This window comes from Oncorhynchus masou, chromosome 22 (genome assembly GCF_036934945.1).
Source record: "Oncorhynchus masou masou isolate Uvic2021 chromosome 22, UVic_Omas_1.1, whole genome shotgun sequence".
In the NCBI taxonomy this organism is placed as follows: domain Eukaryota; kingdom Metazoa; phylum Chordata; class Actinopteri; order Salmoniformes; family Salmonidae; genus Oncorhynchus; species Oncorhynchus masou.
In genome coordinates this window covers 5,632,248-5,656,964 of record NC_088233.1, presented here as the reverse complement: position 1 = coordinate 5,656,964, position 24,717 = coordinate 5,632,248, and the positions used below count along the sequence as shown (strand labels likewise).

The 24,717-nt window shown below is 46.9% G+C and overlaps 1 protein-coding gene across 4 annotated transcripts in view; it reads left to right on the top strand.

The window, feature by feature from the left end:
- The window catches only part of LOC135508922 (tight junction protein ZO-1-like), a 220,775-nt gene that overhangs the window by 151,861 nt on the left and 44,197 nt on the right, over positions 1-24,717 (top strand). For all 4 annotated transcript variants that reach the window (XM_064929141.1, XM_064929140.1, XM_064929145.1 and 1 more), the window contains 7 exons: positions 3,801-3,857; positions 7,478-7,602; positions 7,934-8,036; positions 8,737-9,067; positions 11,928-12,034; positions 12,241-12,409; positions 14,252-14,387. In XM_064929141.1, coding sequence (XP_064785213.1) covers positions 3,801-3,857; positions 7,478-7,602; positions 7,934-8,036; positions 8,737-9,067; positions 11,928-12,034; positions 12,241-12,409; positions 14,252-14,387 — 1,028 coding nt within the window. The remainder of the gene's footprint in view (positions 1-3,800; positions 3,858-7,477; positions 7,603-7,933; positions 8,037-8,736; positions 9,068-11,927; positions 12,035-12,240; positions 12,410-14,251; positions 14,388-24,717) is intronic.

The window sequence follows — 24,717 nt, the reverse complement described above, 5'->3', positions numbered from 1 at the left end:
ACAAGCCGAATTTCTTCAGCCTCCTGAGGTTGAAGAGGCGCTGCTGCGCCTTCTTCACGATGCTGTCTGTGTGGGTGGACCAATTCAGTTTGTCTGTGATGTGTATGCCGAGGAACTTAAAACTTGCTACCCTCTCCACTACTGTCCCATCGATGTGGATAGGGGGGTGTTCCCCCTGCTGTTTCCTGAAGTCCACAATCATCTCCTTAGTTTTGTTGACGTTGAGTGTGAGGTTATTTTCCTGACACCACACTCCGAGGGCCCTCACCTCCTCCCTGTAGGCCGTCTCGTCGTTGTTGGTAATCAAGCCTACCACTGTTGTGTCGTCCGCAAACTTGATGATCGAGTTAACTGCCTTGTTCAGGGGAACACTGGGTTAACTGCCTTGTTCAGGGGAACACTGGGTTAACTGCCTTGTTCAGGGGAACAGTGGGTTAACTGCCTTGTTCAGGGGAACAGGGGGTTAACTGCCTTGTTCAGGGGAACAGTGGGTTAACTGCCTTGTTCAGGGGAACAGTGGGTTAACTGCCTTGTTCAGGGGAACAGTGGGTTAACTGCCTTGTTCAGGGGAACAGTGGGTTAACTGCCTTGTTCAGGTTTTTGCATTGTCAGTTCAGGGATTCAATCTTACAACCAGCTACTAGTTCAACGCTCTAACCAATAGGCTACCTGCCGCCCCTCCCCTCTAACCACTAGTCTACCTGCCGCCCCTCCACTCTAACCACTAGGCTACCCTGCCGCCCCTCCACTCTAACCACTAGGCTACCTGCCGCCCCTCCACTCTAACCACTAGGCTACCTGTCGCCCCTCCACTCTAACCACTAGGCTACCCTGCCGCCCCTCCACTCTAACCACTAGGCTACCTGCCACCCCTCCACTCTAACCGCTAGGCTACCTGCCGACCCTCCACTCTAACCACTAGGCTACCTGCCGCCCCTCCACTCTAACCACTAGGCTACCTGCCACCCCTCCACTCTAACCACTAGGCTACCTGTCGCCCCTACACTCTAACCACTAGGCTACCTGCCGCCCCTCCACTCTAACCACTAGGATACCTGCCGCCACTCCACTCTAACCACTAGGCTACCCTTCCGCCCCTCCACTCTAACCACTAGGCTACCCTGCCACCCCTCCACTCTAACCACTAGGCTACCTGCCGCCCCTTCACTCTAACCACTAGGCTACCTGCCGTCCCTCCACTCTAACCACTAGGCTACCTGTCACCCCTCCACTCTAACCACTAGGCTACCTGCCGCCCCTTCACTCTAACCACTAGGCTACCTGCCACCCCTCCACTCTAACCACTAGGCTACCTGCCGCCCCTTCACTCTAACCACTAGGCTACCTGCCACCCCTCCACTCTAACCGCTAGTCTACCTGCCGCCCCTCCACTCTAACCGCTAGGCTACCTGCCGCCCCTCCACTCTAACCGCTAGGCTACCTGCCGCCCCTCCACTCTAACCGCTAGGCTACCTGCCGCCCCTCCACTCTAACCGCTAGTCTACCTGCCGCCCCTCCACTCTAACCGCTAGGCTACCTGCCGCCCCTCCACTCTAACCACTAGGCTACCTGCCGCCCCTCCACTCTAACCACTAGGCTACCTGCCACCCCTCCACTCTAACCACTAGGCTACCTGTCACCCCTCCACTCTAACCACTAGGCTACCTGCCGCCCCTTCACTCTAACCACTAGGCTACCTGCCACCCCTCCACTCTAACCACTAGGCTACCTGCCGCCCCTTCACTCTAACCACTAGGCTACCTGCCACCCCTCCACTCTAACCGCTAGTCTACCTGCCGCCCCTCCACTCTAACCGCTAGGCTACCTGCCGCCCCTCCACTCTAACCGCTAGGCTACCTGCCGCCCCTCCACTCTAACCGCTAGGCTACCTGCCGCCCCTCCACTCTAACCGCTAGGCTACCTGCCGCCCCTCCACTCTAACCGCTAGGCTACCTGCCGCCCCTCCACTCTAACCACTAGGCTACCTGCCGCCCCTCCACTCTAACCACTAGGCTACCTGCCACCCCTCCACTCTAACCACTAGGCTACCTGTCGCCCCTACACTCTAACCACTAGGCTACCTGCCGCCCCTCCACTCTAACCACTAGGATACCTGCCGCCACTCCACTCTAACCACTAGGCTACCTGCCGCCCCTCCACTCTAACCACTAGGCTACCTGCCACCCCTCCACTCTAACCACTAGGCTACCTGTCGCCCCTACACTCTAACCACTAGGCTACCTGCCGCCCCTCCACTCTAACCACTAGGATACCTGCCGCCACTCCACTCTAACCACTAGGCTACCCTTCCGCCCCTCCACTCTAACCACTAGGCTACCCTGCCACCCCTCCACTCTAACCACTAGGCTACCTGCCGCCCCTCCACTCTAACCACTAGGCTACCTGCCGCCCCTCCACTCTAACCACTAGGCTACCTGCCGCCCCTCCACTCTAACCACTAGGCTACCTGCCGCCCCTTCACTCTAACCACTAGGCTACCTGCCACCCCTCCACTCTAACCGCTAGTCTACCCTGCCGCCCCTCCACTCTAACCACTAGGCTACCTGTCACCCCTCCACTCTAACCACTAGGCTACCTGCCGCCCCTTCACTCTAACCACTAGGCTACCTGCCGTCCCTCCACTCTAACCGCTAGGCTACCTGCCGCCCCTTCACTCTAACCGCTAGGCTACCTGCCACCCCTCCACTCTAACCGCTAGTCTACCCTGCCGCCCCTTCACTCTAACCACTAGGCTACCTGCCGTCCCTCCACTCTAACCACTAGGCTACCTGTCACCCCTTCACTCTAACCACTAGGCTACCTGCCGCCCCTCCACTCTAACCACTAGGCTACCTGTCACCCCTCCACTCTAACCACTAGGCTACCTGCCGCCCCTCCACTCTAACCACTAGGCTACCTGTCACCCCTTCACTCTAACCACTAGGCTACCTGCCGCCCCTCCACTCTAACCACTAGGCTACCTGCCGCCCCTCCACTCTAACCACTAGGCTACCTGCCGTCCCTCCACTCTAACCACTAGGCTACCTGCCGCCCCTTCACTCTAACCACTAGGCTACCTGCCGCCCCTCCACTCTAACCACTAGGCTACCTGCCGCCCCTTCACTCTAACCACTAGGCTACCTGCCACCCCTCCACTCTAACCACTAGGCTACCTGCCGCCCCTCCACTCTAACCACTAGGCTACCTGCCGCCCCTCCACTCTAACCACTAGGCTACCTGCCGCCCCTCCACTCTAACCACTAGGCTACCTGCCGCCCCCTCCACTCTAACCGCTAGTCTACCTGCCGCCCCTCCACTCTAACCGCTAGGCTACCTGCCGCCCCTCCACTCTAACCACTAGGCTACCTGCCGCCCCTCCACTCTAACCAATAGGCTACCTGCCACCCCTCCACTCTAACCACTAGGCTACCTGCCGCACCTCCACTCTAACCACTAGGCTACCTGCCGCCCCTCCACTCTAACCACTAGGCTACCTGCCGCCCCTCCACTCTAACCACTAGGCTACCTACTGAAATCTGTTGTGTTGTAACGTTTTTACAAATGTATAGTTTTGCTGGATCCCAGGACCTCAGGTTTCGTCTATTTTCTCATCGTAGATGTTGAGGCTGTAAAGTTTATTTTCTCATCGTAGATGTTGAGGCTGTAAAGTTTATTTTCTCATCGTAGATGTTGAGGCTGTAAAGTTTATTTTCCTAAGTGAATGCATCTAAATCCTGGAGGCTACTGACTCTAATTTAACTGATGATGAAAATAACTTTCTTCTCTCTTTGTTGTTACAGAGCGCAGCAATGGAGGAGACAGTCATATGGGAGCAGCACACAGTAGCTCTACACAGAGTGAGTAGTACATAGTCCCTGTCTCTCTCTCTCTCTCTCTCTGTCTGTCTCTCTCTCTGTCTGTCTCTCTCCCTGCCTCTCTCTCTCTACCTCTCTCTCGGTCTCTCGCGCTCTCTCTCTCTCGCACTCTCTCTCGGTCTCTCTCTGTCTCTCTGTCTCTCTCTGTCTCTTCCTCTCTCTCGCACTCTCTCGGTCTCTCTCTTTGTTTCTCTCCCTCTCTCTCTCTCTCTCGCTCTCTCTCTCTCTGTCTCTTCCTCTCTCTCTCTCTCTCTCCCTCTCTCTCTCTCTCTCGCTCTCTCTCTCTCTGTCTCTTCCTCTCTCTCTCTCTCTCGCACTCTCTCTCGGTCTCTCTCTCTCTTTGTCTCTCTCTGTCTCTCTCTCTCTCTCTCTCTCTCTGTCTCTTCCTCTCTCTCTCTCTCTCCCAAGCCTTTCCTATCTCTGTGCCCTTGCCTCACTCCTTTGTCACCTTCTTCCCTCCCTCCATCTTCTTTTTCCTCCTGCCTCCACTCCCCTAGTCAGCATGCTGCCAGCTGTACAAGTACAGCGTTCTCACTGAACACACAATAACAGGACCATGTTTATTAGGCACCAAATGGAATAAAACTGACTGAACCGGGAGGGACTACCTGGAAATGCTCATTTTTGTTTTACGTTGCAATGAGAAAAACTAAAGTTCACCCTAATGAACATGACCCAGGTAAGATAGAGGTCAGGAGAGAGTCAGCTGAACGAGTGTGCGCGCATACTCCCATACTCCCTTAAAAGACCTTCTATGTAAGAAGAGAAAAAAGCGGCAATAGTACTGTTTGTCCATTTTGAGACACCGTAGCCAGTATACACTTCCTCAAAATAGATCAAGTCAAGAAATCTGTCATTCATTTTTTTTTTTTCCTGTAAATTGCTGAAATAAAAGATCTTAGTCGCGCATTTTAAATCTAACTAAGATGTTTGGTGCAGTATTTCTCAATCGTTGAATGACAACAAATAGTTTATGTTTCCACATTTTATTACGTTACAGCCTCATTTTAAAATGTATTAAATAAATAAATAAAAATGTTTTATTTAGATTGAGGCTGTAACGTAACAAAATGTGGAAAAAGTCAAAGGGGTTTGAATACTTTCTGAAGGCACAGTATATACAAACTCTTCCAAACTGTTTCGGTCAAGGAAGCATGCGATCGATCGCCTTCGGTGTCACAGGGTTTCTCCTCTGTGTAAAGGACAAGACTCGTCTTTTATGACCGTTGGGCATGCACAGTAGATCACCTGCTGGTGGCCGACAAACAGTGATGGTTCAACACGTACAATCGTCTTGAAATGAATAGAAAACGGTCAGTGTTCTGTGGTCAGAGGCGATAGGACGTTGTTTTTAACCACTTGCTGTCTGTTTCCTCCTTAAAATTGGGGATTTTACCAGGGAATGTCACAATTTGACCTTCCATACAGGCCAAGGTTGGGCGTATGAACACAACAAGCATGGATTGTCTATACAAATCACACTCTGTCATGCCCCCCCACACTACTCTTATTTCATTGTCTGTCCATTTCGCCCTCACCCAATGTAGAAACTGTAAAAAACTACCTTACTATATGTCACGGTTTGAAGGGGGATAAACATTTGCAAGGTACCTATGTTATGAGGTTATCACTTAGGCTACCTCAGAGTTTAGTTCTTCACAGAGACAGCTAGCAAGTTAGCTACTATTAAACAGCTAGCGAGTTCGCTACTATTAAACAGTTAGCGAGTTCGCTAGCTGTTTAATAGTAGCTTAAACAATTCACTTGTTTAATAGTAGCTAACTCACTAGCTGTTTAATAGTAGCAAACTCTCTAGCTGTTTAATAGTAGCTGGCTGTTTAATAGTAGCTAACTCTCTAGCTGTTTAATAGTAGCTAGCTGTTTAATAGTAGCTAACACTCTAGCTGTTTAATAGTAGCTAGCTGTTTTATAGTAGCTAACTCTAGCTGTTTAATAGTAGCTAACTCACGAGCTGTTTAATAGTAGCTAACTCTCTAGCTGTTTAATAGTAGCTAACTCTCTAGTTGTTTAATAGTAGCTAGCTGTTTAATAGTAGCTAACTCACTAGTCGTTTAATAGTAGCTAACTCTCTAGCTGTTTAATAGTAGCTAACTCTCTAGCTGTGTAATAGCAGCTAACTCTCTAGCTGTTTAATAGTAGCTAACCCTAGCTGTTTAATAGTAGCTAACTCTCTAGCTTTTTAATAGTAGCTAACTCTCTAGCTGTTTAATAGTAGCTAACTCTCTAGCTGTTTAATAGTAGCTAACTCTCTAGCTGTTTAATAGTAGCTAACCCTATCTGTTTAATAGTAGCTAACTCTCTAGCTTTTTAATAGTAGCTAACTTGCTAAATCTAGCTGTTTAATAGTAGCTAACTTTAGCTGTTTAATAGTAGCTAACTCTAGCTGTTTAATAGTAGCTAACTCGCTATCTGTTTAATAGTAGCTAACTCCCTAGCTGTTTAATAGTAGCTAACTCGCTAGCTGTTTAATAGTAACAGCTAACTCGCTGTGAGGAATACAGTTATTGTGTTCTAACATGCTTCTCTCTCTCTATCTGTGTGTGTGTCTCTCTCTCTTTGTGTGTGTCTTTCTCTCTCTATCTTTGTCTCTCTCTCTCTCTATCTGTGTGTGTCTCTCTCTCTATCTTTGTGTGTCTCTATCTCTCTCTCTCGCTGTGTGTCTCTCTCTATATGTGTGTCTCTCTATCTGTGTGTCTCTATCTCTATCTGTGTGTCTCTCTCTCTATCTGTGTGTCACTCTCTTTCTCTCTCACTCACTATCTCTCTCTCTCTTTCTCTCCCTCTTGTTGTTGTGAATGCTATAGTGTTCTGATGCTAGTCTCTGTGTCTCTCTCTGGGTTTCTGTATCACCAGGCACCAGGTTAGACCGTTAACATACCCCTTTAACATAACATACCACCCTGCATACCACTGCCGGCTTGCTTCTGAAACTAAGCAGGGTTGGTCCTGGTCTGTCCCTGGGTGGGAGACCAGATGCTGCTGGAAGTGGTGTTGGAGGGCCCGTAGGAGGCACTCTGTCCTCTGGTCAAAAAAAATAAATACCCCAATACGCCAGTGATTGGGGACACTGCCCTGTGTAGGGTGCTGTCTTTTGGATGGGACGTTAAATGGTTGTCTTGACTCTCTGAGGTCATTAAAGATCCCATGGCACTTATCGTAAGAGTAGGGGTGTTAACCCCGGTGTCCTGGCTAAATTCCCAATCTGACCCTCCAACCATCATGGTCACCTAATCATCCCCAGTTTACAATTGGCTCATTCATCCCCCTCCTCTCCCCTGTAACTATTCCCCAGGTCGTTGCTGCAAATGAGAACGTGTTCTCAGTCAACTTACCTGGTAAAATAATGGATACATTTTTTTTTTTATTCTCTGTATCACCAGGCACCAGGGTAGACTGTTAACATCTCTGTATCACCAGGCACCAGGGTAGACTGTTAACATCTCTGTATCACCAGGGTAGACTGTTAACATCTCTGTATCACCAGGCACCAGGGTAGACTGTTAACATCTCTGTATCACCAGGGTAGACTGTTAACATCTCTGTATCACCAGGATAGACTGTTAACATCTCTGTATCACCAGGCACCAGGGTTTGGCTTTGGGATAGCCATCTCAGGAGGTCGGGATAACCCTCATTTTCAGAGTGGTGAGACCTCCATCGTCATCTCAGACGTCTTGAAGGGAGGTCCAGCTGAGGGCCTACTGCAGTAAGATCCTCTCCTCTCCTGTCCTCTCCTCTTTTCTCTCCTCTCTCCTCTGTCTCTCTCTCTCTCTCTCTCTCTCTCTCTCTCTCTCTCTCCTCTCCTCTCCTCTCCTCTCTTGGGATTATTTACCACATCGGCTTCCTTGGTTTGATATAAATCTGAGCGATGTGGCTTGGAACAAATGTAACCGTTCTCAGATGTATAGATGGTTCTATGGATGGGAGGACTGACAGTCCATGAGATCAAAATGATAGTATTAATTAAACATTTTTAGTTATACATGTGGTTGTTTACTGTGTTTTTATAAGTCTCTCTCTCACTCCTTTCCTTCCAGGGAGAATGACAGAGTCACGATGGTCAACACCGTCTCCATGGACAACGTGGAACACGCATACGCAGTCCAGCAGCTACGGAAAAGTGGCAAGAGTGCAAAGATTGTGAGTATCATTTTGAGGAACCTAAAGATTATCTTACCACCTGGAGGCATCGTACGCCTGGGACTGAACAATTATCTGCTAAAACCTGGAAATCACATCTTACCACTTCCACTGGACACAGAATACCCCAGAGATAGAGAACTGGAAGTGTAATTACACGACTTATTATGGACTAGATCCTGTCTCTTTCGGGCTAACGTCCTAGAGAGAGAGAGAGAGAGAGAGACAGAGAGAGAGACAGAGACAGAGAGAGACAGAGAGAGACAGAGAGAGAGACAGAGAGAGAGACAGGGAGAGAGACAGAGAGAGAGACAGAGAGAGAGAAACAGAGAGAGAGAGACAGAGAGGGAGAGACAGAGAGAGAGAGACAGAGAGAGAGAGAGAGACAGAGAGAGAGAGACAGAGAGAGAGACAGAGAGAGAGAGCGAGAGACAGAGACAGAGAGAGACAGAGGGAGAGACAGAGAGAGACAGAGAGAGACAGAGAGAGAGAGAGAGAGAGAGAGACAGAGAGAGAGAGAGAGACAGAGAGACAGAGAGAGAGAGACAGAGATAGACAGAGAGAGAGAGAGAGACAGAGAGAGAGAGATAGAGACAGAGAGAGACAGACAGAGAGAGACAGAGAAAGAGAGACAACGAGGAAGAAATGGGGAAATGAAATTGGTGTGTAATCTCATGACTAAAGTTGTCTTCCTCCTCAGACGATCAGACGGAAGCGGAAGGTGCATGTGCCCATGGGTCGTCTTGGGGAGAGGGAGACCATGTCGGAGCATGAGGAGGACGAGGAGGACAGTTACGACGAAGAGATATACGAGACGCGTTCCACACGCAGCGGCCCCAGCGCCTACAGCGGCGTGGGAGGGGCCTCGGCCCGGCGCAGCGGGAGAAGCACGGGAAGGCGGGACCGGGACAGAGAGCGGGAACGCAGCGGCTCACGGGAAAGGAGTCTCTCCCCACGCTCTGACCGGCGCTCACTCAACCAGCCCCCGCGGCCCGCCAAAGTCACCCTCGTCAAGTCCCGCAAGAATGAAGGTGAGGATCATAAAGTTGGGATTTTTGGGTGGAGCCAAACGTGCCATTTCTCTAGAGAGATATCAAATCATTCACAATAGAAATGAAGTCAAGAACTAAATGGGACGCTAAAGGGAGTTGTAGTTTTCATTAAGGAAATATTCACCCTTGTTCAGTGCAGAAACGTGGTAATTAACTACAATGACCATAATCCATTGTTCCTGCTCTTTTCCGTCTCAGACAGAGATGGATTTATTTTGACAGTTGGTGAAAGTATGACTTATAATTGCTCTGCAGCACGTAGGCAAGCTAGGCTAGCTAGGACGACTGAAGACTAGAAAATGGGGAGAAAAGAGAGAACATTAGATGGCTGGTTGGTTGGCTGACTGGCTGGCTGGCTGGTTGGCTGGCTGGTTGGTTGGCTGGCTGGTTGGTTGGCTGGCTGGCTGACTGGTTGGCTGGCCGGTTGGTTGGCTGGCTGGCCGGTTGGCTGGCCGGTTGGTTGGCCGGTTGGCTGGCCGGTTGGTCGGCTGGCTGGCTGGCCGGTTGGCTGGCCGGTTGGTTGGTTGGCTGGCCGGTTGGCTGGCCGGTTGGCTGGCCGGTTGGTTGGCTGGCTGGCTGGTTGGTTGACTGGTTGGCTGGCCGGTTGGTTGGCTGGCTGGCTGGCCGGTTGGTTGGCTGGCTGGCTGGCTGGCTGGCTGGCTGGCTGGTTGGCTGGTTGGTTGGCTGGTTGGTTGGCTGACTGGCTGGCTGGCTGGTTGGTTGGCTGACTGGCTGGTTGGTTGGCTGACTGGCTGGCTGGCTGGTTGGCTGGCTGGCTGACTGGTTGGCTGGTTGGCTGGCTGGTTGACTGGTTGGCTGGTTGCTACTACCTGAGCAGAGATGAGATGATTTAAGGACTGAAACGTTGTAAAGTCACCAAAAAAAGTAATAAACACAACTGAAATATTTTATTATTTCATAGTAATTTTCTATTTTTCTATAGTATGTGGACCTGACAAACAATGGAATAATTTAACTATTTTGGTCTTTGGAATTATAAAGCTATAATCAATATGTTGTCTAGTTGGGGTTAGGGTTAGTTAGGATATATGTTGTCTAGCTGGGGTTAGGATTAGTTAGGATATATATTGTCTAGTTGGGGTTAGGGTTAGGGTTAGTTAGGAGATATATTGTCTAGTTGGGGTTAGGGTTAGTTAGGATATATATTGTCTAGTTAATGTTAGTTGGGATCAGGTCTTGAGACAAACTGTTTGGCCTACCAGCCACTCAGATTTTTTTTGCGTAATTACACCAACAACAGGGGAGGCAGGTAGCCTAGTGATCAGAGCGTTGGGCCAGTAACTGAAAGGTTGCTGGATCAAATCCCCGAACTGACAAGGTACAAATCTGTCGTTCTGCCCCTGAACAGGCAGTTAACCCACTGTTCCTAGGCCGTCATTGAAAATAAGAATTTGTTCTTAACTCACTTGCCTAGTTAAATAAAGATCAAATAAAACATTTAAATAAAAAAAAATAAAAAAAGGATGAGCATGTTTCGTAAACAATAGATGTATTACCAGTAAGAAGTGATATATTGCTCAATTTGATCTTTTAACCAACAAAACACAAATGAGACAAACATTTTCAGCTGCCCCTTTAAGGGCGGGAAGCTACCGAGGCACTTGAGCTGTTCTCCTCGTGACAGTGTGTGCCTGTGAGAATCGGACGAGTAGCTGATGTGTCTTCGTGAGCAGTTGAAGCAAACTCAAACATTGTGAACAAAACAATAAAAAATAGCCAAAGAAAACACAAGGACATTCACACTCTTTGAAGTAAATTAGACAAAACTTTTTTGTGCTCAGCACTACTAAAAATACATCTTCATCACATCAATCACAGTGAGCTCAGCTCCCCAGCCAAGGCAGTGTTGTTGCGCGAGGTGGGATATAATAGCATTTTTAAGTTATTTTGTATGATTAGCTACCAGCTGTGAAACAAAACAACAGAAAGAAACTTTTAAAACAGTTGAAAACATATAATATTAGCTATAACCTAAAGAGCAGATAAAATTGACAATAGCCTGATTGGGTGACAATGTTATCAATTGTCAAATTGTGAATGACGAGACCTGTGTAATTGATACAAAGACAGGAAACAGAGCATGTGTTTTGTATTTGTATTTTTTTTAAACATACAAAACAGACTTTTTCAAATTCTCACGTTTTGGTTTCTGTATCTGACCAATCGGAAAGAGCAGATTCTAATGTTTCTAACACACCTACATTTGCCAAACAACTCTCAATAATGAACGGATGGGCTCTGTTTCTAAATAAATAAATGTTTGTATTTTTGTTGTTGTTGTAGAATAACCATAGTTTCAGCACTCAAGACACTAAGTTGTTTTTGGGGGGGGGAAATATACTTAAAATTTTGTTTTTTAATTATCTTATATTCCATTACATTCTTACTGTGAAATAAGAATATAATGTTCTTTATAAATCTTTTTTTTTTTGTATCATAATATTTCTTAATAAGACCTGCCTAAATTAAATAATGCATTTCTTTGTCATGGTGTATATTAAACGGATGAATTAGACCGTTAGATTTGAAGGTAGACACTCCAAAGACCCACATTGGCGGCTACTGGTATGTGCCGAGGCCTGGCGATGCTAGTGCTAACCGCTGCTACCAACTGCTACCCTCTCAAAGCTCCATAGCCGTCCTACCAGCAGCTAGCAGACGTGAGCGTTATTGTCAACATGCTATATACTATGCTAACATACTATAGCATGCAATATTGCTAAAATCCTATAGCATGCTATACCATGCTAACATGCTTTAGCATGCTATACTATGCTATGCTAACACTATCTTTGTTGCTGTTCGTTCACTCCGTAAGCAGAATATGGCCTTCGCCTGGCCAGCCACATCTTCGTGAAGGACATCTCCCCCGAGAGCCTGGCGGCAAGAGATGGAAACATACAAGAGGGAGACGTAGTACTGAAGGTGAGAGGAGGGAGGGAGGTAGAGGGGGGAGAATGAGGATATCGGGGATGGAAACATCCTTCGATGATTTAGCACATTGTTCCGTAATCAGCTGAATATATGTTTTTCCTCGCTGTCCCCTGCACACAGACGGGCTAATTGGTTGTTTTCTCCAAGCTGTGTCTAATTAGGTTACCGTTTGTAGCTAATTGGTTGTTTCCTCTCAGATCAATGGCACGGTGACAGAGAACCTGTCGTTGATAGACGCTAAGAAGCTGATTGAGAGGTCAAAGGGCAAACTAAAGATGGTGGTGCAGAGAGACGAGAGAGCTACGCTGCTGAACATACCAGACCTGGACGACAGCGTCCCATCAGCCAACGCCTCCGACAGAGACGGTGAGGGACACTACATAGGTGTGTGTGATAGTGTGTGATAGTGTGTGAGAGTGTGTGTGAGTGTGTGTGAGTGTGTGTGAGTGTGTGTGAGTGTGTGTGAGTGTGTGTGAGTGTGTGTGAGTGTGTGTGAGAATGTGTGAGAATGTGTGAGAATGTGTGTGTGTGTGTGATAGTGTGAGTGTGTGTGAGTGTGTGATAGTGTGTGTGTGAGAATGTGTGAGAATGTGTGAGAGTGTGTGTGTGTGTGTGTGTGAGTGAGTGTGTGAGAATGTGTGTGTGTGTGTGTGTGTGTGTGTGAGAGTGTGTGAGAGTGTGTGTGAGAGTGTGTTTGTGTCGTTTGGGAGGGGTGTTCCGGACGCAGTGATATCCTTGTCTCATCGCGCACTAGCGACTCCTGTGGCGGGCTTGGCGCAGTGAGCACGAACCAAGGTTGCCAGGTGCACGGTGTTTCCTCCGACACATTGGTGCGGCTGGCTTCCGGGTTGAATGGCGCGCTGTGTTAAGAGGCAGTGCGGCTTGTGTTTCGGAGGACGCATGACTTTCAACCTTCGTCTCTCCCGAGCCCATACGGGAGTTGTAGCGATGAGACAAGATAGTAGCTGCTAACAATTGGGGAGAAAAGGGGGTACATTCTTTTTTTTAAAAGTGTCTTCTAAATGATGTGATATGGAATACACATTTCAGGTGTACAACTGACCAGGTATCCCCCTGTACAACTGACCAGGTATCCCCCTGTACAACTGACTAGGTATCCCTGTGTACAACTGACTAGGTATCCCTGTGTACAACTGACTAGGTATCCCTGTGTACAACTGACTAGGTATCCCTGTGTACAACTGACTAGGTATCCCTGTGTACAACTGACTAGGTATCCCCCTGTACAACTGACTAGGTATCCCCCTGTACAACTGACTAGGTATCCCCCTGTACAACTGACTAGGTATCCCCCTGTACAACTGACTAGGTATCCCCTGTTATCCCTGTACAACTGACTAGGTATCCCTGTGTACAACTGACTAGGTATCCCCCTGTACAACTGACTAGGTATCCCCCTGTACAACTGACTAGGTATCCCTGTGTACAACTGACTAGGTATCCCCCTGTACAACTGACTAGGTATCCCCCTGTACAACTGACCAGGTATCCCCCTTTACAACTGACTAGGTATCCCCCTGTACAACTGACTAGGTATCCCTGTGTACAACTGACTAGGTATCCCCCTGTACAACTGACTAGGTATCCCCCTGTACAACTGACTAGGTATCCCCTGTTATCCCTGTACAACTGACTAGGTATCCCTGTGTACAACTGACTAGGTATCCCCCTGTACAACTGACTAGGTATCCCCCTGTACAACTGACTAGGTATCCCTGTGTACAACTGACTAGGTATCCCCCTGTACAACTGACTAGGTATCCCCCTGTACAACTGACTAGGTATCCCCCTGTACAACTGACTAGGTATCCCCTGTTATCCCTGTACAACTGACTAGGTATCCCTGTGTACAACTGACTAGGTATCCCCCTGTACAACTGACTAGGTATCCCCCTGTACAACTGACTAGGTATCCCCCTGTACAACTGACTAGGTATCCCCCTGTACAACTGACTAGGTATCCCCCTGTACAACTGACTAGGTATCCCCTGTTATCCCTGTACAACTGACTAGGTATCCCCCTGTACAACCCACCAGGTATCCCCCTGTACAACTGACTAGGTATCCCCCTGTACAACTGACTAGGTATCCCCCTGTACAACCCACCAGGTATCCCTCTTCCCTTCTCCTTTATTATTCATATGTTGTTGAATATTGTGTTTTTTGTTTTGTGTGCCTGAACAACAGACATTTCAGACATCCATTCGGTGGCGTCCGACCACTCCAACCGATCCCACGACAGACATCGTAGCGGCCGGTCCCGCTCCCCTGACAAGCGGTCCGACCACTCCAGACACTCCCCTCCACAGATCACCAACGGAAGGTAAACGCCACACCACCTGGCTGCTACCACAGTACAGGGCGGGCCGACCTAAACGTTTCATCGGCTCGCCTAAGTCCAAACGTCTTGTATTTTAATTTTTTGTTTTTACATATATTTACATGATGGAAAAAACGCTTTCTGTGTAAACTTAAACAACTAAAACCACATATAAAGAATGTAGAACATTAACATGTAGTCTGTCTGTATAGGGTATTAGTGAATACACTGTTGTTATGACAGGAGGTTCCAGGAGGTTAGTGGTATGTTTCTTAGTAAGTTCCAGGAAGTTAGTGGTATGTTTCTTAGTAAGTTCCAGGAAGTTAGTGGTATGTTTCTTAGTAAGTTCCAGGAGGTTAGTGGTATGTTTCGACAGTAAGTTCCAGGAGGTTTGTGGTATGACATGTAGAATTGCCGGAAAATGGCTTTAAAACGGCAACATTTTCTCTCCGCTCCATGGAGAAATTTCTAGAATTGCAGGAAATTGGCTTACAAATGCAAAGGTCTCTACACTGCCAATATGGGGCCCTCTAAAATTCACTCCCACCACCTGAGCCCTTTTGCGATCTAGAAAAAAACCCTACATTAGAACTCAAAGGCTCTTTGGCTGCGTTTACACAGTCAGCCCAATTATTTTTCCACTAATTGGTGTTATGATCCATCAGATCAGATCTTTTGCCAATAATTTAGCAAAATATCATAATTGGCCTTTGAGTTCTTTGAGCCTTTCACCTTCTAACCAACTGGGCAAAACATTTTGTAAGTTGGACACCAGGTTCCCTTGACCTCACTGGGTGTAGAGCCCACTGGGTGTAGAGCCCACTGGGTGTAGAGCCCACTGGGTGTAGAGCCGACTGGGTAGAGAGCCCACTGGGTGTAGAGCCCACTGGGTGTAGAGCCCACTGGGTGTAGAGCCCACTGGGTAGAGAGCCCACTGGGTGTAGAGCCCACTGGGTATAGAGCCCACTGGGTATAGAGCCCACTGGGTGTAGAGTCCACTGGGTGTAGAGCCCACTGGGTGTAGAGCCGACTGGGTGTAGAGCCCACTGGGTATAGAGCCCACTGGGTGTAGAGCCCACTGGGTGTAGAGCCCACTGGGTGTAGAGCCCACTGGGTGTAGAGCCCACTGGGTAGAGAGCCCACTGGGTGTAGAGCCCACTGGGTGTAGAGCCCACTGGGTGTAGAGCCCACTGGGTAGAGAGCCGACTGGGTAGAGAGCCGACTGGGTGTAGAGCCCACTGGGTGTAGAGCCCACTGGGTGTAGAGCCCACTGGGTGTAGAGCCCACTGGGTGTAGAGCCCACTGGGTGTAGAGCCCACTGGGTGTAGAGCTCACTGCTTAGAGAGCCCACTGGGTAGAGAGCCCACTGGGTTTAGAGCCCACTGGGTGTAGAGCCCACTGAGTATAGAGCCCACTGGGTATAGAGCCCACTGGGCATAGAGCCCGCTGGGCATAGAGCCCACTGGGCATAGAGCCCGCTGGGCGTAGAGCCCGCTGGGTAGAGAGCCCGCTGGGTATAGAGCCCACTGAGTGTAGAGCCCACTGGGTATAGAGCCCACTGAGTATAGAGCCCACTGGGTATAGAGCCCACTGAGTATAGAGCCCACTGAGTATAGAGCCCACTGGGTATAGAGCCCACTGGGTATAGAGCCCACTGGGTATAGAGCCCACTGAGTATAGAGCCCACTGGGTATAGAGCCCACTGGGTATAGAGCCCACTGGGTATAGAGCCCACTGGGTATAGAGACCACTGAGTATAGAGCCCACTGGGTATAGAGCCCACTGGGTATAGAGACCACTGAGTATAGAGCCCACTGGGTATAGAGCCCGCTGGGTAGAGAGCCCGCTGGGTATAGAGCCCACTGAGTGTAGAGCCCACTGGGTATAGAGACCACTGAGTATAGAGCCCACTGGGTATAGAGCCCACTGAGTATAGAGCCCACTGAGTATAGAGCCCACTGGGTATAGAGACCACTGAGTATAGAGACCACTGTACCTTGTATCTGACAGAATAGTAACTTGATTCATAGATAGATGAGTAGATGGTTTAGTATCCCGTGCCGATCGTATACAGTCTCTGAGTTTAGATTCATTCAAAACGCCCCTTATATTTCTCCTCTTCTTACAGATAAAGATTACTTGTAACCTCTAACTTAAATCCGTTTCCATGAAGAATACATCTCTGGCCCGAATACTGCTGGATTTAAACTCAGCAGAAGAAAAGACTAAAAGAGTTTGACATTGAGGCTGATATTTGGAAATTGTTACTCAGTTAACAGCCATGGGGTTACACTGTCTCTCTCTCTCACACACACACACACACACACACACACACACACACACACACACACACACACTGTACATCAATTATTGAGGGTTGGGTCTTGTTCTGCTCCAACAAGGCCACTGTCACTGCCTGTGTAAGTTTATCACACAATCTCACTCTGTGTGTGTGTGTGTGTGTGTGTGTGTGTGTGTGTGTGTGTGTGTGTGTGTGTGTGTGTGTGTGTGTGTGTGTGTGTGTGTGTGTGTGTGTGTGTGTGTGTGTGTGTGTGTAGCGTCTGTTTGGTGTGTGTGAAGAGAGAGAGAGATCGCATGCTTGGCACAATCCTTTTAACAATGGGCCGCCATTCACTGTTGATGTGACACTCGTCCCTGTGGATTGTGGGAGAGCAATGTCTGCTCATGCCTGTTTCAAACAGTTTGTCTCGTGAGGTCAAAGTGGAAACATGATAGCAGATCCCGGATCCGTGACTAGCAATCCCGGATCCGGGATCGTAATCATAGCCTCAAACGAATTAGCATAACGCAGCGGACATAAATATCCCTAGAAAATTTTCCTATTCATGACAATCACAAATTAAATATATTGAGACACAGCTTAGCCTTTTGTTAATCACACTGTCATCTCAGATTTTCAAAATATGCGTTACAGCCAACGCTAGACAAGCATTTGTGTAAGTTATCATAGCATAATGCTATGCTAGCCTCTGCTGGCAGCAGGCAACATTTTCACGAAAATAAGAAAAGCAACCAAATTAAATCATTTACCTTTGAAGAACTTCGGATGCTTTCACTCAGGAGACTCCCAGTTAGAAAGCAAATGTTCCTTTTTTCCAAAAATATTATTTTTGTAGGCGAAATAGCTCCCGTTTGTTCATCATGCTTGGCTGAGAAATCGACCGGAAAATGCTATCACTACAACGCCAAACTTTTTTCCAAATTAGCTCCATAATATCGACAGAAACATGGCAAACGTTGTTTAGGATCCATCCTCAAGGTGTTTTTAACATATATATTCGATAATATATCCGTCGAGGCAGTTGGTTTCTCATAAGAAGCGATTGGAAAAATGGCTACCTCAGTATTTTACGTTTTATTTTAAGATTTTCTGCGGGAGACACCATGTGACCACTTGCTAAATATGGTCCATTACGGCTATTCTTCAATGGAAATGCGTTTAAAGACATCACAATACTCCAGACACCTTGGGGATAATTTTGCACGCCCAATTTTTCAGTTTTTGATTTGTTAAAAAAGTTTGAAATATCCAATAAATGTCGTTCCACTTCATGATTGTGTCCCACTTGTTGTTGATTCTTCACAAAAAAATACAGTTTTATATCTTTATGTTTGAAGCCTGAAATGTGGCAAAAGGTCGCAAAGTTCAAGAGGGCCGAATACTTTCGCAAGGCACTGTATATGCATAGTCGAGCATCTTTTCGTGACAAAATATCTTGTTTAAAACGGGAACGTTTTTCATCCAAAAATTTAAATATCGCCCCCTAGTACCAACAGGTTTTAAGACACAAAGAAGAGGATATGTTTAAAGGAATCTAGTCCGTAGTATTTTGGTTCTGAAGTATTTAAGGGAGTTTGAGACTGGAGAGTTATGGAGGGGGTGCGAAGAGGAGAGGAGATGTTAGGGCAGATTGATTTATCTGGGTCTGGTCTGTGAGTGACCTGGGTTGTAAAGTAGAAGTTAGGGCAGATTGATTTATCTGGGTCTGGTCTGTGAGTGACCTGGGTTGTAAAGTAGAAGTTAGGGCAGATTGATTTATCTGGGTCTGGTCTGTGAGTGACCTGGGTCGTAAAGTAGAAGTTAGGGCAGATTGATTTATCTGGGTCTGGTCTGTGAGTGACCTGGGTCGTAAAGTAGAAGTTAGGGAAGATTGATTTATCTGGGTCTGGTCTGTGATTGACCTGGGTCGTAAAGTAGAAGTTAGGGCAGATTGATTTATCTGGGTCTGGTCTGTGAGTGACCTGGGTCGTAAAGGAGAAGTTAGGGCAGATTGATTCATCTGGGTCTGGTCTGTGAGTGACCTGGGTCGTAAAGGAGAAGTTAGGGCAGATTGATTTATCTGAGTCTGGTCTGTGAGTGACCTGGGTCGTAAAGTAGAAGTTAGGGCAGATTGATTTATCTGGGTCTGGTCTGTGAGTGACCTGGGTCGTAAAGTAGAAGTTAGGGCAGATTGATTTATCTGGGTCTGGTCTGTGAGTGACCTGGGACGTAAAGTAGAAGTTAGGGCAGATTGATTTATCTGGGTCTGGTCTGTGAGTGACCTGGGTCGTGTTCATTTGTGCATACCGTAGCAGAACGTTCTGCAATGGAAAAAAAATGGAGTTACTTAGTGGACAAGTTCAGGTACAGTGGTACATGTTGAAATGGCCATCTCAGTCTACGAGCATAACTCAAAATGCATTTTATTAGTCTTATAATGTTTCTCAGGACTGGCCTACAACACATGTAATAATGGGTTTCTTTGTGATGGTGTATATTCAACGGATTCATTAAACGACCCACATCGGCCCACACCTACAGTCGCCGTCCATGTGCACGGGAGATATACAGTAAACGGCTGATCCCGGAATGAATGTGGTAAAAATTGAACTGTATGAATTGGGCTCTAAAAAGCATTTCCACAGTTTGTTTTTACAGGCAACATACTGTAAAGTCTGTCTGTATAGGGTATTAGTGAATACACTGTTGTTTTGACAGTAAGTTCCAGGAGGTTAGTGGTATGTTTTTCAGTAAGTTCCAGGAGGTTAGTGGTATGTTTTGACAGTAAGTTCCAGGAGGTTAGTGGTGTGTTTTGACAGTAAGTTCCAGGAGGTTAGTGGTATATTTCTCTGTATGTTCCAGGAGGTTAGTGGTATGTTTTGACAGTAAGTTCCAGGAGGTTAGTGGTATGTTTTTCAGTAAGTTCCAGGAGGTTAGTGGTATGTTTTGACAGTAAGTTCCAGGAGGTTAGTGGTGTGTTTTGACAGTAAGTTCCAGGAGGTTAGTGGTATATTTCTCTGTATGTTCCAGGAGGTTAGTGGTGTTTTTCTCTGTAAGTTCCAGGAGGTTAGTGGTATGTTTCTCTGTAAGTTCCAGGAGGTTAGTGGTATGTTATGACAGTAAGTTCCAGGAGGTTAGTGGTATGTTATGACAGTAAGTTCCAGGAGGTTAGTGGTATATTTCTCTGTATGTTCCAGGAGGTTAGTGGTGTGTTTCTCTGTAAGTTCCAGGAGGTTAGTGGTATGTTTCTCTGTAAGTTCCAGGAGGTTAGTGGTATGTTTCTCTGTAAGTTCCAGGAGGTTAGTGGTATGTTTCTCTGTAAGTTCCAGGAGGTTAGTGGTGTGTTTCTCTGTAAGTTCCAGGAGGTTAGTGGTGTGTTTCTCTGTAAGTTCCAGGAGGTTAGTGGTGTGTTTCTCTGTAAGTTCCAGGAGGTTAGTGGTATGTTATGACAGTAAGTTCCAGGAGGTTAGTGGTATGTTTCTCTGTAAGTTCCAGGAGGTTAGTGGTATGTTTCTCTGTAAGTTCCAGGAGGTTAGTGGTGTGTTTCTCTGTAAGTTCCAGGAGGTTAGTGGTATGCAGTGGAAGGTTCTTTCAGGTAGCCTAGCCTCCACAAGGCAATGAAGGGCCTCAGCGCCCCTCCACTCTAACCACTAGTCTACCAGACTCTGGGCAGTACTTTACCAGGGGAGTTGTACCAGACTCTGGGCAGTAGTTTACCAGGGGAGTTGTACCAGACTCTGGGCAGTACTTTACCAGGGGAGTTGTACCAGACTCTGGGCAGTAGTTAAACAACACCTATCATACTACTATGACTGACCCTGTAAAACAACACCTATCATACTACTATGACTGACCCTGTAAAACAACACCTATCATACTACTATGACTGACCCTGTAAAACAACACCTATCATACTACTCTGACTGACCTGTAAAACAACACCTATCATACTACTATGACTGACCCTGTAAAACAACACCTATCATACTACTATGACTGACCCTGTAAAACAACACCTATCATACTACTATGACTGACCCTGTAAAACAACACCTATCATACTACTATGACTGACCCTGTAAAACAACACCTATCATACTACTATGACTGACCCTGTAAAACAACACCTATCATACTACTATGACTGACCCTGTAAAACAACACCTATCATACTACTATGACTGACCCTGTACAACAACACCTATCATACTACTATGACTGACCCTGTAAAACAACACCTATCATACTACTATGACTGACCCTGTAAAACAACACCTATCATACTACTATGACTGACCCTGTAAAACAACACCTATCATACTACTATGACTGACCCTGTAAAACAACACCTATCATACTACTATGACTGACCCTGTAAAACAACACCTATCATACTACTATGACTGACCCTGTAAAACAACACCTATCATACTACTATGACTGACCCTGTAAAACAACACCTATCATACTACTATGACTGACCCTGTAGAACAACACCTATCATACTACTATGACTGACCCTGTAAAACAACACCTATCATACTACTATGACTGACCCTGTAAAACAACACCTATCATACTACTATGACTGACCCTGTACTACAACACCTATCATACTACTATGACTGACCCTGTACTACAACACCTATCATACTACTATGACTGACCCTGTAAAACAACACCTATCATACTACTATGACTGACCCTGTAAAACAACACCTATCATACTACTATGACTGACCCTGTAAAACAACACCTATCATACTACTATGACTGACCCTGTACTACAACACCTATCATACTACTATGACTGACCCTGTAAAACAACACCTATCATACTACTATGACTGACCCTGTACTACAACACCTATCATACTACTATGACTGACCCTGTAAAACAACACCTATCATACTACTATGACTGACCCTGTAAAACAACACCTATCATACTACTATGACTGACCCTGTAAAACAACACCTATCATACTACTATGACTGACCCTGTAAAACAACACCTATCATACTACTATGACTGACCCTGTAAAACAACACCTATCATACTACTATGACTGACCCTGTAAAACAACACCTATCATACTACTATGACTGACCCTGTAAAACAACACCTATCATACTACTATGACTGACCCTGTAAAACAACACCTATCATACTACTATGACTGACCCTGTAAAACAACACCTATCATACTACTATGACTGACCCTGTACAACAACACCTATCATACTACTATGACTGACCCTGTAAAACAACACCTATCATACTACTATGACTGACCCTGTAAAACAACACCTATCATACTACTATGACTGACCCTGTAAAACAACACCTATCATACTACTATGACTGACCCTGTACAACAACACCTATCATACTACTATGACTGACCCTGTAAAACAACACCTATCATACTACTATGACTGACCCTGTAAAACAACACCTATCATACTACTATGACTGACCCTGTAAAACAACACCTATCATACTACTATGACTGACCCTGTAAAACAACACCTATCATACTACTATGACTGACCCTGTAAAACAACACCTATCATACTACTATGACTGACCCTGTAAAACAACACCTATCATACTACTATGACTGACCCTGTAAAACAACACCTATCATACTACTATGACTGACCCTGTAGAACAACACCTATCATACTACTATGACTGACCCTGTAGAACAACACCTATCATACTACTATGACTGACCCTGTAAAACAACACCTATCATACTACTATGACTGACCCTGTACTACAACACCTATCATACTACTATGACTGACCCTGTACTACAACACCTATCATACTACTATGACTGACCCTGTAAAACAACACCTATCATACTACTATGACTGACCCTGTAAAACAACACCTATCATACTACTATGACTGACCCTGTAAAACAACACCTATCATACTACTATGACTGACCCTGTACTACAACACCTATCATACTACTATGACTGACCCTGTAAAACAACACCTATCATACTACTATGACTGACCCTGTACTACAACACCTATCATACTACTATGACTGACCCTGTAAAACAACACCTATCATACTACTATGACTGACCCTGTAAAACAACACCTATCATACTACTATGACTGACCCTGTAAAACAACACCTATCATACTACTATGACTGACCCTGTAAAACAACACCTATCATACTACTATGACTGACCCTGTAAAACAACACCTATCATACTACTATGACTGACCCTGTAAAACAACACCTATCATACTACTATGACTGACCCTGTAAAACAACACCTATCATACTACTATGACTGACCCTGTAAAACAACACCTATCATACTACTATGACTGACCCTGTAAAACAACACCTATCATACTACTATGACTGACCCTGTACAACAACACCTATCATACTACTATGACTGACCCTGTAAAACAACACCTATACTCAACAACAGAACCAAGCCTTCCTGATTCTCTGTTTCCCTACCCAACAACAGAACCAAGCCTTCCCGATTCTCTGTTTCCCTACCCAACAACAGAACCAAGCCTTCCTGAATCTCTGTTTCCCTACCCAACAACAGAACCAAGCCTTCCTGATTCTCTGTTTCCCTACCCAACAACAGAACCAAGCCTTCCTGATTCTCTGTTTCCCTACCCAACAACAGAACCAAGCCTTCCCGATTCCCTCTGTTTCCCTACCCAACAACAGAACCAAGCCTTCCTGATTCTCTGTTTCCCTACCCAACAACAGAACCAAGCCTTCCTGATTCTCTGTTTCCCTACCCAACAACAGAACCAAGCCTTCCTGATTCTCTGTTTCCCTACCCAACAACAGAACCAAGCCTTCCTGATTTCTTTTCTGATTTAACAGATTTTCGTCACAGATTTCACCTCTTAAAACTTTAACCAGAATATATGTTTGTGCGTGATCATCTGAAGAATACTGTTTGTTGGCCTTGTCCCAGATTAGTTTGTGCTCTACAGCCAAGTCCGATGGTCATTATCACGCCAAATGACAATAGGAATTGGCAAGACATCAGAAGCAGCTCTTGGACCAGGCTGTATGTTTGTTGCCGTTTGGGATAAATCATTCTGACCTCCGGGTTAGTAATCTCTGTTCGTCCAACCTTTACTGGTTCTCAGCCAGAGCTACAGTGTCCAACCTTTACTGGTTCTCAGCCAGAGCCACAGTGTCCAACCTTTACTGGTTCTCAGCCAGAGCTACAGTGTCCAACCTTTACTGGTTCTCAGCCAGAGCTACAGTGTCCAACCTTTACTGGTTCTCAGCCAGAGCTACAGTGTCCAACCTTTACTGGTTCTCAGCCAGAGCTACAGTGTCCAACCTTTACTGGTTCTCAGCCAGAGCTACAGTGTCCAACCTTTACTGGTTCTCAGCCAGAGCGAAGTGCACCTGGAGTACACATAACCCCCTCTCTCTCTCTCTCTCTCGCTCCCGCCGCCCCTCTCTCTCTCTCTCTCTCTCTCGCTCCCGCCCCCCCCTCTCTCTCTCTCTCTCTCTCTCGCCCTCCCCCTCTCTCTCTCGCTCCCGCCCCCCTCTCTCTCTCTCTCGCCCTCCCCCTCTCTCTCTCCCACCCTCTCTCTCTCTCCCGCCCTCCCCCTCTCTCTCCCGCTCCCGCCCTCCCCCCTCTCTCTCTCTCTCTCTCGCTCCCACCCTCTCTCTCTCTCTCTCCCGCCCCCTCCCCCCTCTCCCCCTTACTCTCTCTCTCTCTCGCTCCCGCCCTCCCCCTCTCTCTCACTCCCACCCTCTCTCTCTCTCGCTCCCGCCCTCCCCCTTACCCTCTCTCTCTTGCTCCCGCCCTCCCCCTCCCCTTTCTCTCTCTCTCTCTCGCTCCCGCCCTCCCCTTACTCCCTCTCTCTCTCTCACCCGCTCTCTCTCTCTCTCTTGCTCCCACCCTCCCCCTTACTCTCTCTCTCTCTCGCCCTCCCTCTCTCTCTCTCGCCCTCTCTCTCTCTCTCTCTCTCTCGCTCCCGCCCTCCCTCTCTCTCACGCCCTCTCTGTCTCTCGCCCTTTC